Genomic DNA, 15,072 nt, shown 5'->3' on the forward strand with positions numbered 1-15,072 from the left:
ATTGCACGGCACTCTAACCGAGCCTCTTGCCTCACCATTACTGGCCGCGCTGACGATGACAGGATCGAGTAGTGGCGACGCACGCGAATGCTCCGGCGGCCGTCGTCTAGAAGCCTGCCCGTTCTTTAGGTCTCACTGCCGCCGGCGATCTCGAAGTACTTACTCTTTCGACTCAAGGTAGGCAAACGTGTTTGGAGGGTTTCGTCAATTCCGCTTGTTCTTGCACGGGAAAAATTCAATCATGTCTTCCCGCTACTGCACGGAGGTGACGCCGGAGTGTCCCGTCGAGTACACGACATACGGCTACTACCCCAATCTCGGCGGCAACATCTTTCTCCTGGTCGTGTTCGCGCTCTGCTTCTTCGGCCAGATCGTCGTGGGATGGATAACAAAGGTCCGGGCGTTCACGATCGTGGTCGCGATAGGTTGCGGACTCGAGGCGATTGGCTATGGAGGTCGACTGATGATGAATGAGAACCCCTGGGACTCGGACGGCTTCAAGATGCAGGTCTGCTGCCTGATTCTGGCTCCTTCCTTCCTGGCTGCGGGATTCTACTTGACTGTCAAGCACCTGGTCATCTACCTGGGCGAGGAGAGCTCGAGATTGGCTCCCCGTTGGTACACCTGGATTGTAAGTCAGACCGACAGACACAACAGTCTCTTCCTCTGGGACTGAAGCTACCGTTAAGGATCCATGCTGACCGTCCTTAGTTCATCGGATGCGACGTCGTCTCGATCATCACACAAGCCGCAGGTGGTGGAATTGCCTCTGCGGCTACTGACGGCGATAACCTCCTGGATGTCGGTAACGGTCTCATCATGGCAGGTATCGCCTTCCAAGTCGCAACTATGGCTACTTGTATCATCCTTACCATCGACTTCGCGATCCGCCACGGTCGCAACAACCGCAAGCATGTACAGACCAGTGGAACCCCGGGCGCCATGAGTAGTACCAAGTTCAATTTCTACCTTGGCTGCTCCGCTTTCGGTTTCCTGACCATCTTCATCCGTTGCGTGTACCGGTACGTATATATTATTACTTGCCCTCTGTGAGCTTATGCTGACGTTTACTGCAACAGTCTCCCTGAAATGGCAGGTGGGTGGGGCGGAGAGCTCATGCGTAGGGAAGACGAGTTCCTCGTCCTCGACGGAATGTGAGTATCCACTGCCGCGACAATGTGGCGCGTAACCTTTACTGACGACACTCCTCCAGGATGATCGCCATCTCCGCCATCTGCATGACAGTTGCACACCCAGGCATCTACTTCCCTACCATCAGCTCACGCAACCGTCCCGTCGCGGCCGAGGAGAAGGCCGAGGCGGGCGAGAAGTCTTCCATGTCTTCTCGACAGGGCGACAGCCAGGGAGAGGAGTCGGTCATGGCTGAGCGACCGTAGATGAGTCCTTTTGATTCTGTTTCTTTTCGTTTTTCTTGGCATTTGCAATCCTTGCGTCGGAGCGAATTTTTGAAAGTTGTTGCCAGCGTTCACGATTCTTAAGAAGATAGATTTTCTTTGCTTGCGCAGCCAACGTCATATACAGATCACTCGAATGTGATTCCTGGACGATTCCCAGATTTCGTACATTTCACATCCTACTGTTACTTCTTGGTTTGCTAACTAGACATGCAGCTTAACACGCTTGCTCTCGATTCGTCAATTATGTACAGTGTATATGTCAGCACATCTATGTTCAGATAGGCACCTTCTGCTTAGCCTTCGCAAAAGCCGGATTGAGCAGGGCAGCTGCCCACTCATACGTCGTGAACAGAATGCCACCGCTAAACACAGTCCGGCCCAACCGCATGCTCGTTCCTTTCCAGAAACCCTTCATGCCGTAGTCGGCGATAATACTCTTGAACGCCTCAACAGTGCTGGCACCTTGGCTACTCTGGCACCGCGTCTTGATCGTGTCGAAAGGCTGCGTCGCCAACGTCGTCACAATCCCCGCCACGCAGCCGTTGGCAAAGTTCGTCACGACCGTCTGCGGAATCTGCCGCGTGCGCTCGTAGTCCTTGAGGATGTTGTACGTCCCCATGCGGAACGCCGTGGCGCCCGCCTGCTTGAGCGTCGTGCCCGCGAAGCCGCGGTACAGGCCGAGGATGCCGTGCTCCTTCCAGACGGTTACGACGGCGTGCGTCGCGCCCCGGAAGCGCTTCTCCGTCCTCGCGTCGTCGATCAGCGCCGTCTTCATGCGCTCCGTCGGCGTCACGGCGAGCAGGCTCGCGACGATGCCGCTCATCATGCCGGCGCCCAGGCTGCGCAGTGGCGTCAGCGTGTCGGTCTCCGGATCCTTGAAGGTCTCCTTGACGTAGTCGAAGCTGAGGAAGCGGATGCCGTCTTTTGCCACGCTGCCGACGGCCAGCGTCGAGCAGCCCTTGTAGAGCGCCGCAAGGCCTTCGGTCTTGTAGACATTGGCGACGACGAGGAACGGATTCCGCGGCGTGGGCACGCCTTTCTGCTCGCGCAGTTGCACGCGCGTCTTGGCGAACTCGAACGGGTACTGTCGTGTGTCAGCTTAGCGGACGGTGAGATGAGGATTGTACGCTTCTTACTGTTGCGGTGGCTTCAACGGCACCGGCAATGCCGCCGGCGAGCAGAGACACTATGGCCGGTGTCGAAGAGTCCTACACGACGCGTGCGTTAGTCGCGGGGAAGGCAATAATGGGAGCACCCGAGCAAGGAAACTTACATCGTGGCTCATATTGCTAGCACGCACTAGTCCAATGAGCTCAGCTACGCCTGCTAGTACTGTACATGTGCCCACGGGATGAGGGCTGAAGGTGCACAAAGGGTGATGTGCAAAGGGCTGGCTGGGCGCGGCAGCCGAGGTCGTGGAGCCAACAACCACCCCCGCGTCTTGTGTGGAGCTTCAATGGATCTTATGACCGGGGACCGACGTCAATTACAAATTTAAACGGAGCATTGGGGATCATGAAACTTGTTCCAAGCAATACCACTCCGATCATTGTATAAGAGATAAATTTATACATCATAGGATTGACATAGTCGTAACAAGGCACCGATTACGCTGCGGAAACACAATGGCAGGCATCCCAGACTTTGACGACCTCCCCAAGGTCGACGGCATGCCTCAAGGCTGCGCCTGGGGAGTCTTCGATAAAGACGGCAAGAAAGACCCGTACGGAACCGTCAACCTACTTACCCCAGAAGTCGTCAAATCCGCCTACTCCGAACTCAAAGACGGCGTCTCAGTCTCCCTTAACTGGCCATTGGGCGCCATCGCCACGCCGGGCTTCGGCCGCAAAGGCCTTAAGCACACCGTGTTCAGCTTCCTGGACACGCCGCTAGCAGCCCACGGCTACGACGACGAGGTCGAGTTCAACACCCAGTGCTCGAGCCAGTGGGACAGCCTGTGCCACGTCCACCACCAGGAGTCCGCCAAGGGTTACAATGGCGTGCAGACGAACCCGCAGGAGCTGACGCAGACGTACGGCAACGATGACCACGACCAGAAGCTGCCGACGCTCAACCACTGGCACAAGCGCGGCGGGCTCGTGGCCCGAGGCGTCTTCATCGACTGGAAGCGCTATGCGGACGAGAAGGGCCTCAAGCTGAATCCGTTCGACGCCGATACCTTGACCACGGACGAGATCGAGAAGATCGCGAAGCACCAGGGCGTCGAGTTCAGGCCGGGCGATGTCATCATCATCCGCTCCGGTTTCACGGAGGGTTTGACGGGTGTGTCTGCTGAGAAACAGGCTGAGCTGATGGGCTCGCACCGTGCCTGCGGTGTCCTAGGAAACGAGCAATCGGCCAAGTGGTTTTGGAATAAACACTGTGAGTCCGCTCTGCCCTTTACAATCATCTTTATTGAAATACTGACTTTGACAGTTGCGGCCGTGGCTGGCGACATGATCGCTTTCGAGCAGATGCCGCCCAAGAGGCAAGATGGTAGCGAGGGCACGATCGCTGAGCTGGTCCTACATCAGTACTTCTTGTCTCTCTTTGGAATGTGCATCGGCGAGCTGTGGGATCTGAAGGCGCTGTCGGAGAAATGCAAGGAACTGGGAAGATACAGCTTCCTGCTGACGAGCGCGCCGCTGAATGTGCCGGGAAGCATTGGATCGCCGCCGAATGCGCTTGCCATCTTCTGAGCGTTTGCCTGAGAGTTACTGTGAATAGTATGATGAATGAGTATGACTGTGATGATGTATCTGGATGCCCGATGTCAGGTTGGCCTCCTTGGATTCCTGGTGCATAAGCGATGTCTGCGAGGAGCTGTGCCAAAGATCTTGGACCTCGCGTCCGCGCCAACCGGCAGCAGTCGTAACACAACCTCCGACACGAGCCAAAATAGCCATGTCCACACCGTTTGCAGGGTCCCGGCAAACCCCCAACTCCCATCATTCGAACTCGATCCTCACTTAACTTCCTGATCAACCCCGTCAAAGCGCAAAGGTAACACGAGGCTCACACCACGCGCATCGGCGATATGCCCTTGCTTAGGCGTGTAAGCAGTCAGGCAGCAGGAGGGAGTCCGTCGCCGCCGACGGGGTTCGTAGGAAGCTCCTCCGACGGATGCGGCCACCCACTGGCGCCCGCCATGCCGTGGCCAGTGAGACGAGACCTGCATCTCATCTTGGGTGGCGCTGGGCGCTGCCATCTCCGCTCATGTGATCGGCTGAACGACTCCGTCGGAGGCGCAGCTCCGACTCCTTGTGTGACTTCAACGCTCGGGGACTGCGCGACAGCGCGATTGGTTGGTCATGGATGTGATGCTGTTTTCGGGGAGTCGGAGCAATCACAAACCCTCTGGGTGAACGTGGCGATAGGCTGGTCAGACCGCTCTACGGGCGCTTTCATTCTGTCTCAACCTCCTCAGCGTCGGAGCCGGACAAAACCGCCGTACCCTGCTTGCGTGACATGCGCAAACCCCTGGCGCTGGAGTGATTACCGATGCAGTGTTCAAGGCGTGTAGCCGTGGCAGACCTGCAGGCAGAAGTCGTGGATGTCAGCAATGCATCCGGTGGTGTGACAAGCGAAGCCATGGGATTGGACGATTCATCAAATGGGGAAGTAGGTGCGGCTACATCGTTAGGGCGTGGAAGTGAGCAGAAGGGTAGACGTTTCAGAACTCTCATTGACAAAGCGAACATTCACGCACAATGGCACTTGTTTCGCACTGAATGCAGAATCGAATCTTGTAGATACAAAAGTCATCGAGAAGAGTATACCTTGCCAACGCTATGCACCGGGTATCCCCGCATCAAGAAGAAGAAGAAGAAGTAAAAGATATTATGCAAAACGCAACGCAGAATGAACAAATGCAAAACTTAAACATTCATCATCACCAATCTCCCTAACCCTTCGCATTCCACCTATCATTGTACGCATTCACCGCAACGGCGACTTGCCTGTACAGCCAATTCCTGCTCGTCTCGTCCGCGATAGGGATGAAAGGTCCATTCGTGCCGCCCTTGAGCACGATACTCATGCCCGTGCGCTCCTTAGAGATGGTCTGAACATCCTTGAGCGGCACGTCCCACTCGGTCGTCAGCTTCTTAGCCCGCACGAGCATGATGCTGTTGTAAGTGATCATGACGAGCATGCTGGCCTCGGCGCCGCGGCCGCCGTTGCCGCCGGCGTTGCGGTCACCTTGCGAGCCCGAGTTGAGCTCGAGGTGCGCGATGTAGTTCTCGTTGAAATACTTGCCGTTGTCGAGGGTCTTGAGCCAGAACTGGCCGAGAGCCTCGCGCTGCGAGTACGGGCGGACGATGCCGTCCATGCCGATGAAGCGGGTCAGGCGCACGCGGTCGAGGCCTTCCTGGTCGAAGACAGTAGTTGTGTTCTTGACGCCTTCGGCCATGTTGGAGGCGAGATCGAAAGCGCCGATGGCGGGCTTTGTGGCGAGACCGAGGATACCCTTGCCGACGCCCTTCATGAAACCTGCAGCGCCCTCTTTCTCGGCACCTTGCAGAGGTTGGCGGGCAAGTCCGCCAATACCGCTGGCAAGACTGCTTGCGAAAGCATTTCCGCCAGAGGTGATACCGTAAAGAGCGTGCTTTGGCCGGTTACGGGAGCGCGACATGCGGCGTGCGTCTTGGAACTCTTTGTCCATACTGGCCGCAGCAAGACCCTTGCTGATGGATCCAGTGAACTTGGACACCGAGTCTGAAAGACCAAAGACGGACTTCTTGACGAAGCTACTAGCTCCCTTCGCGATGCCGACGCCGAGATCTTGCGGGCGATCGGTGACGAGACCTTGGTAGGGCTCGTAGAAGATGTCTGCCACACCCGAGCTGATGTTGTTGAACAGGCCGACCGGATTGCCGAGGAAGTCGGCAGAACCAATGACAATGTGCACCTGCCGGAGAGACTCTTGCACGTAGTGGCTCTGGATGTTGCTGACGAGGGCAGTGACGGAGACACGAGCATTTTCCAACATAAGTGCGTTGTAACGGATTGGTGCGTCGTTGACATTGCCAATGGACATGGTCAAGACGTTGACAGCAAACATGAACGGGTTGCTGGAAGAGCTGCCAGTGTCCTCTGCGTTGATGCGCTCCGTGCGGACGAAAGACAAGTCGAACTGCATGGGCTGGAGGTGGAGCAGTTCGAAGTAGATGTCCTGGCCTGACTGTTCCTGTTGAGGCTCTGGAATGTCGAGAGATTCAGGTGCCAGCTTGCCCTCGGTCTCTTCGCCCCAAGATGCGCCAGGGACCTTGGCAAAATCTAGCAGGGCGAAGATGAAGTCTTCGTCGATCTCAATGGTCATCTGCTGCATCAAGAAGGTGAAGTACTTGATGTAAAGCACACCGTAGGAGTCATCCTTGACCCTGGTGACAGTGGATCTGAAAATGGGGTGAGCCTCCATTTCTTTGCCTGTCTTGGGGACGACACTAGGATAGAATAGCAGCGGGAAGATGCCACCATAAAGTTGGTTGTCGATCTGGATCCACTTGACGGTCAAGGCAACAGTCTGGTATAGCGGCGAATCGGTGTACTTGAGCTCGATATCGCGCCAGGTGACGTACACCAGCTCTCGCAGCTGGGAGTTGATGAGCGAGATGCCAATACCAGCAAAGCGGATTCCAGCCCTCATGGTGACGTCGTCGTCTTGTTCCTTGACTTCGAAGCCCGCAGTCGTAGAGGCGCTGGCAGACGCAGACTTCTGTCTGTACAAGCTCTTGGACTGCTTGTAGTTGGAGAAAACCAGAGTCTGCGTGGGGCCGTCGGCGACGACGTTCAGGTCGATGACCTTCTGTCTCGCCTGGCCCGATTGTCCTGCCTGCGGGATGCGGAAAGGAATCAAGTTACCGATTTCTGCAATCTTGACATGACGTTCCTTGCCGTTCGCACTCAGGATGATATTCTTGTTCTTCGAAGCAGGATAGTCCCAAGCGTAAGGCATGATGCTGCGAGCAGGCAATTTGTAGCGGATGGGCTTCCAGCCGGACGAGCGGTCTTCTTCATCATCGTCGATGTTCGGGTTGGCCTGCCAGAAGAGGAACTCCTGGTCACTTTCGTTGCGCATCGAGTACGGCCAGTGCTTGGTCTCCTTGCTGAGGTGCAAGAAAATTGTCGCATCTTCCATCAGAATTTCAATGCGAATCAGCTGCTGCCTCTCGCCTGCCTTCGCAAGCTTCACATGGACACTGCCAGTGTTGGCGATGTTGAAAGGCGAAGACCAGGAGTTGTTAACTCCCGGGTAGCACAGACACAGTTGCTGGCCGGTGTTCTGCTTCAGGAAGCGCAGAGGATGCAGCTCGCCGGTCTTGAGCGTGGCGACATCGGGAGAGCCAGGCTCGCGGATCTGAATCTCTTCTGCGAGCTTGTTCTTGACGACGAAGCGAGGTGTGATAGTCACGACCTTGGTGAGTTTGTATTTGCCCTCGCCTTCCTTGACGGTAAGGCCAGCATGCATCTCCGCTCGGCCAGATTCCGCAGGTAGCTTGACGTCCACCGTGGCACCGATAGCGTCGAAACTGACGGGCTGGCTCCAAGAAGAGTCTCCGACCTTCACGAGCGCACGGTTCTTGCGGTCGTCGGTAGGGAAAGAGAACATGAACGGTGTAGCCTTCGACGCCTCGGTATCGGTATTCGCCACAGTCTGTCCGGCAGCGGATTTTGCAGAGCCGAAGTATGCTTTGCTTCGGACATCGAGCTCGAGTCCAGTGCGGTTGAGGATGACGTACGGGCTATAGATAGTGATCTTGAAAGCGCCGCCACTGTCGGGGATGTTGTAGTAGTGGATCTTGAGCCTGAGCTCCAGATTGTTGTTGTCCTTCACAGTCAATGTCTTCTCACGGCGGAAGTCCTCCTTGTTGCCAGGGTTGATAATGGCAAATTCGCTGGCCTTGAAAGGTGTGTCTTGCATATCTACACTCATCAGAAGCAGGTGAGAGAGCTCGACAACATGCACAGGGCTAACACCACCCTTGCGCAGGAAGTTGGTCCAGTCCTTCTGGGTGCTCTTGTCGTAGATGCGGTACTTGAAGTCGTACGGCAGCAAGTTCTGCACCTCAATGGGGGCAGAAATACGGATACGCATGTAAGGGTAAACACTGCCATACCGTCAGTCACGTTACGAGGCCAAGAGTATAGGCCTGAGCTTACCTTGTGAGAGGGTTGTTCTTGTCAAACGAAGCTTGCATCTGGAAATAGAAAGGAGGCGAGTGTTCATCCTGCTCCCCCTGACACTTCAGCGTTCTAATCGGACGCTTGAGCAGATCCTTCCAGAACAGACGCTCGTCAGACCAAGTGTACCCGAAGCCTTGGTCGGGCCTGACCACCAGCGAATGCATGAAAGCCGCACCCACAGGTGACGGCCTAGCCTCGCCAGGCGCAATCTTTTCGATCTTGAGCAAGTGGCCCTCGTCAGGGCTGAACACACCCAGCTCGACAGGGATCTGCGTGTGGTTCTCGACGAGCAGCGGCGAACGGATGGTGATGTACTTGACGTTGTCAGTGCCGAGCTTGACCTCGACGAGCATGCGGTGCTGGATCTTGTCCTTGCGAGGCTTGAGGTTGTAAAGAGACTCGCCCTCACGGCTGACGGGAATGCGATCGACGCTGTCGAATCCACTGCCCTCGAGCTTGACGCCGATGAGGCCGAGTTGTCCCTCGGGAGATAGAGTCTCACGCGTGGTAGTGGGATCCTCGAAACGCCACGGCCTTTCCTCGCCGTCTGTCAGCTTAGCGGCCTGGCCTTCATCGTCGACCTCTCCACTGCTCCAGACGTTGAGATCGAAGCCAGTGTAGTTCCGAATGCGGTAGGGTGCGTCGTTGCCGCGCGGCTTCGACAGAACGTCTTCTTCAGAAGACAAGAACTGCGCGGACTTGGACGCCAGCGCGATAGTCGCCGCAGTGACGGTCAGCTCGAGGCTCTTGCGTGAGTACAGCTCGACAGCAAGCTTGTCTGGGTTTGTCTCCTTCGCCATGTGGAATCCGAGCTGCCAGGGTTCGATCAACGGCTCCCAGGCAGACTTGGAGAAGTTGTAAACATTGATGAAAGTGTCAATGCTGGTGTCCGCACTCATATTGCCAGTCCAATCGCGCACCTCCACGCCGAACTTCTTGACGCTCCAATCGATCATGGGCAGCTCGTGGAGGTCGCCAATCAGGACGACGCGGATGCCGTCCATCTGAATGGTCATCTCCTCACGCTTCAAGACAGCAGAGCCCTCGAGCTGACGCTGCTCCTCCTTCTTAGCTTGCGTCTTGTGAGTCTTGATCGTCTTCGCCTGCACCTTCTGCGTGGAGTGCACAGTCTTCCTCATGGACTTGTTGTCCTTTGCTTTGGTTGAGGCCGCCTTCACCTGGGCGATCTTCTTGGGCCCCTCTTCCTGAATCTTGGCATCTTGGTTTGTAGACATGGCAGACGCTCTGTTCACGATTTGCATCGCGAGCAAAATGTCTCGAAGAGAAAGACGCAACACCAGAGGCCCAATGTCGACGTTTATACTCATGAGAGACGAGCCCTTGCCACGAGACTGCATATCCAGCGACGTCTGAATGCTGAAGTCGTCGAGGATGCGGAGTTGAGTAGTCTCAAACTGGTCCATCCGGCAAAGGAACATGCCAATCTTCTCCACCTGCAGTGTCATGGCGTGCTGCTGCGATACGAGCACCTGCTTTGTACCAAGGACGATTGCCTCCGAATTGCTGATCGCAGGGTTCGCAATGAGGACGACTTGGGCATCCACGACATTGACGCGATAAGAGATGCTCATCCCACTCTCCGCCGGCTTCTGCTCGCCCTGATCGGAGCCACTGCGCTTCGATTGCTGCTGAGTCACGAGGCTGGCGTCGTCTTCTTCCTCTTCTACCGGATCTTCCTTCTCCTCTTCGACAACAAGAGGCTCGTCTTGAGCTAGACCAGCATTGACGAAGTTCAGGACAGCAAACAAGTAGTCGAGCGCAAGGATGACTCGTGGGCTGTCGACTGTGAGCAGTGCAATCAGATTACGCTCTTCGCCGCCAGAAATTGACACAGAGGCCATGAACTGCTGCTTGACGTCTGCGTTGATGAGCGACATGATCTTCCTGTACTTGATCTTCTCATTGCGTGTGTCGGTAATAGTAAAGGACTGGACGAGCAGCTCGCTCTCAAGCGCGCCGTCGCTGATCATGCGCAACTTCACACTTGTCTCGTTGAGTGTGAACTTGGACAAGCTCGCTGCCTCCAGGTCGCCGATAGGCTGGTCGACAGGGCCCGAAATGAGTTCTAAGCCGATCGCGCCGACCTTGAAGATGAGATCCATCTTGGTCCAAGTCTCGGTATCTGTCCCAAGCTCAGGCCCAAGATGAGATGGCTTCTCAGCCTCGCTATTTGTAGACGAGACCTCCGTAGAGGTTTCTGCAGATTGAGAGGGGAGCGCAACTGAGTCGGGGACCTCGTTGATGACTTCCTCCTCCAGCTCCTCGTCGTCTTCGAGGGCAAAAGCCGATGGGATTGACCTGGTCAACTCCATGACAAACTTCAACTGCGCTTCGGACACGCGCAAGTTAATGTTGCTCATCGCACCCTCAACCTCAGTATCGGGTCGCTCTCTGCCAGGCTTGTGGTCGGCTTGCGTAATGTTGAAATCGATGTCAACCTTGTCAATGAGTTCAAGCTCTTCGGACTTCTCATCAGCGTAGTGAAACTTCGACGTCAGGCGAATGTTGCGAACACCCGCCGAGAGCTTGTTGGCGGTATCGGCGTCCTTGGTATCATCAAGCGGAACGAACTTGTTGTTGGCGTAGATCTCACCAAGGTACGCAGTCATCAGATCGCGCTCTGGGTTCTCGGTGATGACCATGCGAGGGAAGGCAACGATGGGGGTCTTGACGAGGATGTCGAAATGCATCTTGCTCGCGGACCCTTGAACCTTGCTCGCTTGGTTTGCAGCGGCTTCCCGCGCTGCGTTGAAGATCGCCTGCATCTTGCCGAACTTGACGCCGAACTCCATGATCTTGCGGAAGGGCTCGGTGACGAAGTTGACTTTGAGCGAGCCAGCGCGCAGGAAGATTGACGTATCGTATCCAGGATAAGATTCGGATTCCGCGTCAAAGGTCTCGTAGCGGAAGTCTGCAAGCTCGTCACCTTGGATTGAGACGAGTTGCCTCAGGGACGACTTCTCATGCACGCCTTGGTTGACATCATCAATGAGACTGAGGTTACCAAGCCTGGCGCTGACGTTCATTGTCTTGCCCATGAGGAAGACTCCGACCTCAGCAGAGCTCAAGCTCAAAGTCGCCAATCTAATGCCATCGTTGTTCAGAATGACGGCAACGCGTTTGAGCTCAGCTTTGATGCGAATCTTTTCCTGCTCGACAGGCTTTGCAACTTCCTCTTCCTTATGGCCGTCCTCGATCTCATTGGGCTTCTTTTGTTGACTGCTGTCATCAGGGGAAGCGAAAGTCGTCATGACGAAGTCGAGGAGCGTCAGCAGCGTCTTGCGAGTCACCATGAGATTGATCGTTGAGACCGCAGCATCCAAGTTGGTTGCGATGCCTTCGTACTTGCTCTGGAACTCAGGGTGGTCCTTGTTCACTTTCTGGAAAGACAGCGTCAACAGGTCTTCCTGCTTCTGAGCGAAGAGATCCTCGCTGGAAATGAGATTCTTGAACTCCGGCGCCGGTGACTCCTCAACATGGTCCTCCACCACTAAAGTCCGGAGCTTGACATCGGCAGCCATGTCGAAAGGCCTCTGGTAGAATTCGAGCCCGAAGGTTTCCGCAATGAGGTCGACGAGCAGCTGATCAGGCTTCTTTCCCTCAGGATCAGCCTTGTACAAGGAGCCCTGCAATTTGTCGACGGTGAACTTAAATTCGAAATTGCGCTGATTGGGCTTGACTCCCGACTGCTTCTGGCCGTGGCCGGACTGATACTGCTCTTGCTCCTTCTTGCGAGCCGCCTTGCCATGCTCTTCGTCGTCTTGCACAAGCTCGGCATCGGCATCGGCTGAGGAGATGGATTTCGCCCTTGATCTTCCGGGCTGGTCCATGATGCTCTTCGATCGCGGACGCGACTGCTGACCTGCAGATACAGGCCGGTTCTTCTGGTCAGGCTTTGGCTCATCAAATTTGGGAATGGCAAAGTCCAGTAGCTTCATCAAAGATTTGTACTTGGCATCAGAGATCATGGCGTGCAGCACGGGCAAGTGGCCATCAATGCTGAATTTCGTCAGCTCAGACGCCTTGGGCACAATGCAAGCCGCGATTTCGAAGTCCATATTGATACGGTCGACAATGTGGAAGTTTCGTGACGAGTCTTTGGCCTCCAAGGTCTTACGTGTCTCCTCGATGGTCGAACCGATGAGGACCTGTGTGTTCTCAAGGCGTAAGATAAACTTGTCGTACATCAAGTCCTTGAGCTGTTTGTAATCTTGATCGGTGTATTGCTGCTTTTGCTTGGACTGCACCTCTGACAGAGTTTGTTTGTCAATCAAATTGCTCCTCACACTGGCATGACCGGCGTCGAGAATGAGACATATCGAGCTCTTGGCAGTGACGGAATCGGGGACGATGATGAGCGGTGCCTGCAGATCTAGCTGCACGTCGACGGTCTTATGTTCTGTCAGAGCGTACTCAAGGCCAGCGCGTGTCTGTTGGCGGAGACCTTCGACAGTCGACCCGGCAGTCTCCATGAGAGCACCGATGGAGTCCATGTGCTTCTCAGGGGGCTTGAAGAACTTCGTGACCTGTACCACGAAGTTAGGATTGTAGATGATCTCCATAGCCTTCAACTTGACGACGACGGCCGTGTCGGCGTGGCCGTCGAGAGGGTTCTGCTCGAGTTGCAGGCTGAAGAAGGGCTCTTCATCGTCTTCCTCGTCATCGTCCTTTTCCTGCTCGTCATCGCCCATTTCCTTGATACGTTGGTCATCTGGAACAGGAGGGGCATCCTTGACTTGAAGCATCTGCTCGTACAAGTTGCCCTCCGTACTGCCATCGTACAGTCTCATGCCACCAAGGCTGAGGTCGACCAGTGTAGAGTCAGTTCGCTGGATGAATTCCGTCGAAAAATCGTCGAACAGCAATCGAAGCATGTCAGTCTTCTTGCCGTGCGGGTCACGCCGCAGAGTGAAGCTTCCTGTCTTGAGGTTCATGTCCACCTGAAGCTTGATCGCTTCTCTCGGCATGTCAACAGCTTCTGTGAGCTGCTGCTTGTCGTCAAAATCGATGGCCGCGTAGAGCTCCTTCCGTTGTTGGTCATCCATCTGAGTCTCATCCTGAGCTTCTTGGCTCTGTGACGAGGAGCCCCAAATGTATGAGCCCCAAGTCCGCTTCTCGGGCGCCTTCTTGACTCCGACATTCTCCTTTCGGAGTTGATTGCGAGCCAGTGACCTCCAGAAACGCAAGTCTTCGTATGCAAGCTTGCGTTCGAGCCGATCGAGGTCCTTGGCTTCATCGGCGGACAGTGTTTCTTCCTTCTTCTTTTTCTTGAACAGCTCGATGTAGCGTTTGCGATCATCTCTGCGCTCTGCGAAGTAAGCCCAGCTCCAGCGCTTGTTGCGATCGTGAATGCGGTCGAGCACAGCCTTTCCAGCGAAATGGAGCCACGCCTTGGGGTCTTCCTTGGGCCGTTTCTCTGGCTGGAGCTTCCGGTACTCCTGATGTCTGATGAAATAGTGGAAGAGGTCGACAAGCATGAGTGCGTCGCGGTACTGCTCATCATCAAGCACAAAACCGAGCTCGTTGAACAAGAGTCGAGCTTTCGTCTTTGGTCGATCTGTCTTTCCGGTCTTGTCCATCTCAACACCAGCTCTGCCGGAGACGGGCTTGAGGATGTATTGGTGCTCGCTCACAGCGGGGTCGTCACTCTTGACGATCAATTCGCGGAACTTGGTGAGCAGTGTTTGATGATCCAAGCCCTGCTCCTCCGCAGTCTTCTCGCCAGTGCCAGTGCCGAGTAGCTTAGCGTCTGTGTCCCAATACACAGCAAGCGAGCCGAGAGTTGCAAGTTTGTGAGTCGTGCCGCTGGTGCTCTGAATCCAGGTGGGCCTCCAGTTCTCGTCCGTCGACACCGCACTCAGCTCCTGCAGGGTGAGACCTGCAGCGAAGGGGTGTCCAGGGTCCGAGAGAGCGTCCTCATAGCGGATGTGCACGTTCTTGACCGAGATCTGCACGTTGTCGATGATCGTGGTCGTTAAGGCAGCAGTGAAAGACTGGTTCTTCTGCTGCTCTTCCTTGGACATGCCCTCAGTGTTCCGCTCTTTCAACAACTCTGCCGAGTCCAGCTTCTCCATCTTGACTGCATGTGCGCGCTTCTCTTCCTCCTCTGCATTGTACTCTTGGTCCTCTTTGGGCGCAGCGAGTAGGAACAGGTCCTCTATGCTGATGCGCACCGGCTTTCCTCGCAAATTCGACCATGGTATTGAGAGCACGAGCGAACCGATGTGTCCTTCTATGACGTTCAACGGCAGGTGGATCTGATCGAGGGCCTCACGGCGGAGCTCCAGGTCTCTCAGCTTGACATCTCCAGACCAGATGCCGACGTTGAGCTGCTTTGGATCGAAGTTCCGGACGTACATGCCCAAGAACCTGTTGAGCAGGTTCGCAACCAAACCTTCCAACATGGCGCAGGTGTGTAGCCGTTACCCGGGCAGGGAAGATTGTGTGT

General features: G+C 55.5%; 4 protein-coding genes across 4 annotated transcripts; 2 read left to right on the forward strand and 2 right to left on the reverse strand.

Annotated features, from left to right (window-relative positions):
* The first annotated feature begins 48 nt into the window (after positions 1-48).
* Positions 49-1,585, forward strand: WHR41_02544 (uncharacterized protein). The gene is made up of 4 exons (XM_069371150.1): positions 49-631; positions 712-1,022; positions 1,080-1,154; positions 1,214-1,585. The coding sequence occupies exons 1-4, from the start codon at positions 242-244 to the stop codon at positions 1,395-1,397; spliced, it is 960 nt and encodes a 319-aa protein (XP_069232052.1). The 5' UTR covers positions 49-241; the 3' UTR covers positions 1,398-1,585.
* Positions 1,555-2,806, reverse strand: WHR41_02545 (uncharacterized protein). The gene is made up of 3 exons (XM_069371151.1): positions 2,692-2,806; positions 2,555-2,626; positions 1,555-2,502 (listed from the first exon to the last, which is right to left on the reverse strand). The coding sequence occupies exons 1-3, from the start codon at positions 2,701-2,703 to the stop codon at positions 1,693-1,695; spliced, it is 894 nt and encodes a 297-aa protein (XP_069232051.1). The 5' UTR covers positions 2,704-2,806; the 3' UTR covers positions 1,555-1,692.
* Positions 2,807-2,967: 161 nt separating this feature from the next.
* On the forward strand, positions 2,968-4,176 carry WHR41_02546 (uncharacterized protein). The gene is made up of 2 exons (XM_069371152.1): positions 2,968-3,800; positions 3,855-4,176. Exons 1-2 carry the CDS (start codon positions 3,044-3,046, stop codon positions 4,115-4,117), a joined length of 1,020 nt encoding a protein of 339 aa, XP_069232054.1. The 5' UTR covers positions 2,968-3,043; the 3' UTR covers positions 4,118-4,176.
* A 942-nt stretch (positions 4,177-5,118) lies between these two features.
* On the reverse strand, positions 5,119-15,028 carry WHR41_02547 (uncharacterized protein; the record flags this gene model as incomplete). Its single annotated transcript, XM_069371153.1, has 2 exons — positions 5,119-8,527; positions 8,580-15,028. The coding sequence occupies 2 exons, from the start codon at positions 15,026-15,028 to the stop codon at positions 5,323-5,325; spliced, it is 9,654 nt and encodes a 3,217-aa protein (XP_069232053.1). The 3' UTR covers positions 5,119-5,322.
* Positions 15,029-15,072: the final 44 nt, after the last annotated feature.

This window comes from Cladosporium halotolerans (genome assembly GCF_011745625.1).
Source record: "Cladosporium halotolerans strain TM138-S3 chromosome Unknown Sca6, whole genome shotgun sequence".
Lineage (NCBI taxonomy): Eukaryota > Fungi > Ascomycota > Dothideomycetes > Cladosporiales > Cladosporiaceae > Cladosporium > Cladosporium halotolerans.

Bases quoted from the DNA above. Each gene is read 5' to 3' on its own strand.
- WHR41_02544 (XM_069371150.1), top strand. From the start codon at position 242: ATGTCTTCCCGCTACTGCACGGAGGTGACGCCGGAGTGTCCCGTCGAG. The intron at 632-711 runs GTAAGTCAGACC...GACCGTCCTTAG, and splicing joins CCCGTTGGTACACCTGGATT to TTCATCGGATGCGACGTCGT. The intron at 1,023-1,079 runs GTACGTATATAT...TTACTGCAACAG, and splicing joins TTCATCCGTTGCGTGTACCG to TCTCCCTGAAATGGCAGGTG.
- WHR41_02545 (XM_069371151.1), bottom strand. The intron at 2,503-2,554 runs GTAAGAAGCGTA...GACACACGACAG, and splicing joins CCGTTGAAGCCACCGCAACA to TACCCGTTCGAGTTCGCCAA.
- WHR41_02546 (XM_069371152.1), top strand. From the start codon at position 3,044: ATGGCAGGCATCCCAGACTTTGACGACCTCCCCAAGGTCGACGGCATG. The intron at 3,801-3,854 runs GTGAGTCCGCTC...TGACTTTGACAG, and splicing joins GTGGTTTTGGAATAAACACT to TTGCGGCCGTGGCTGGCGAC.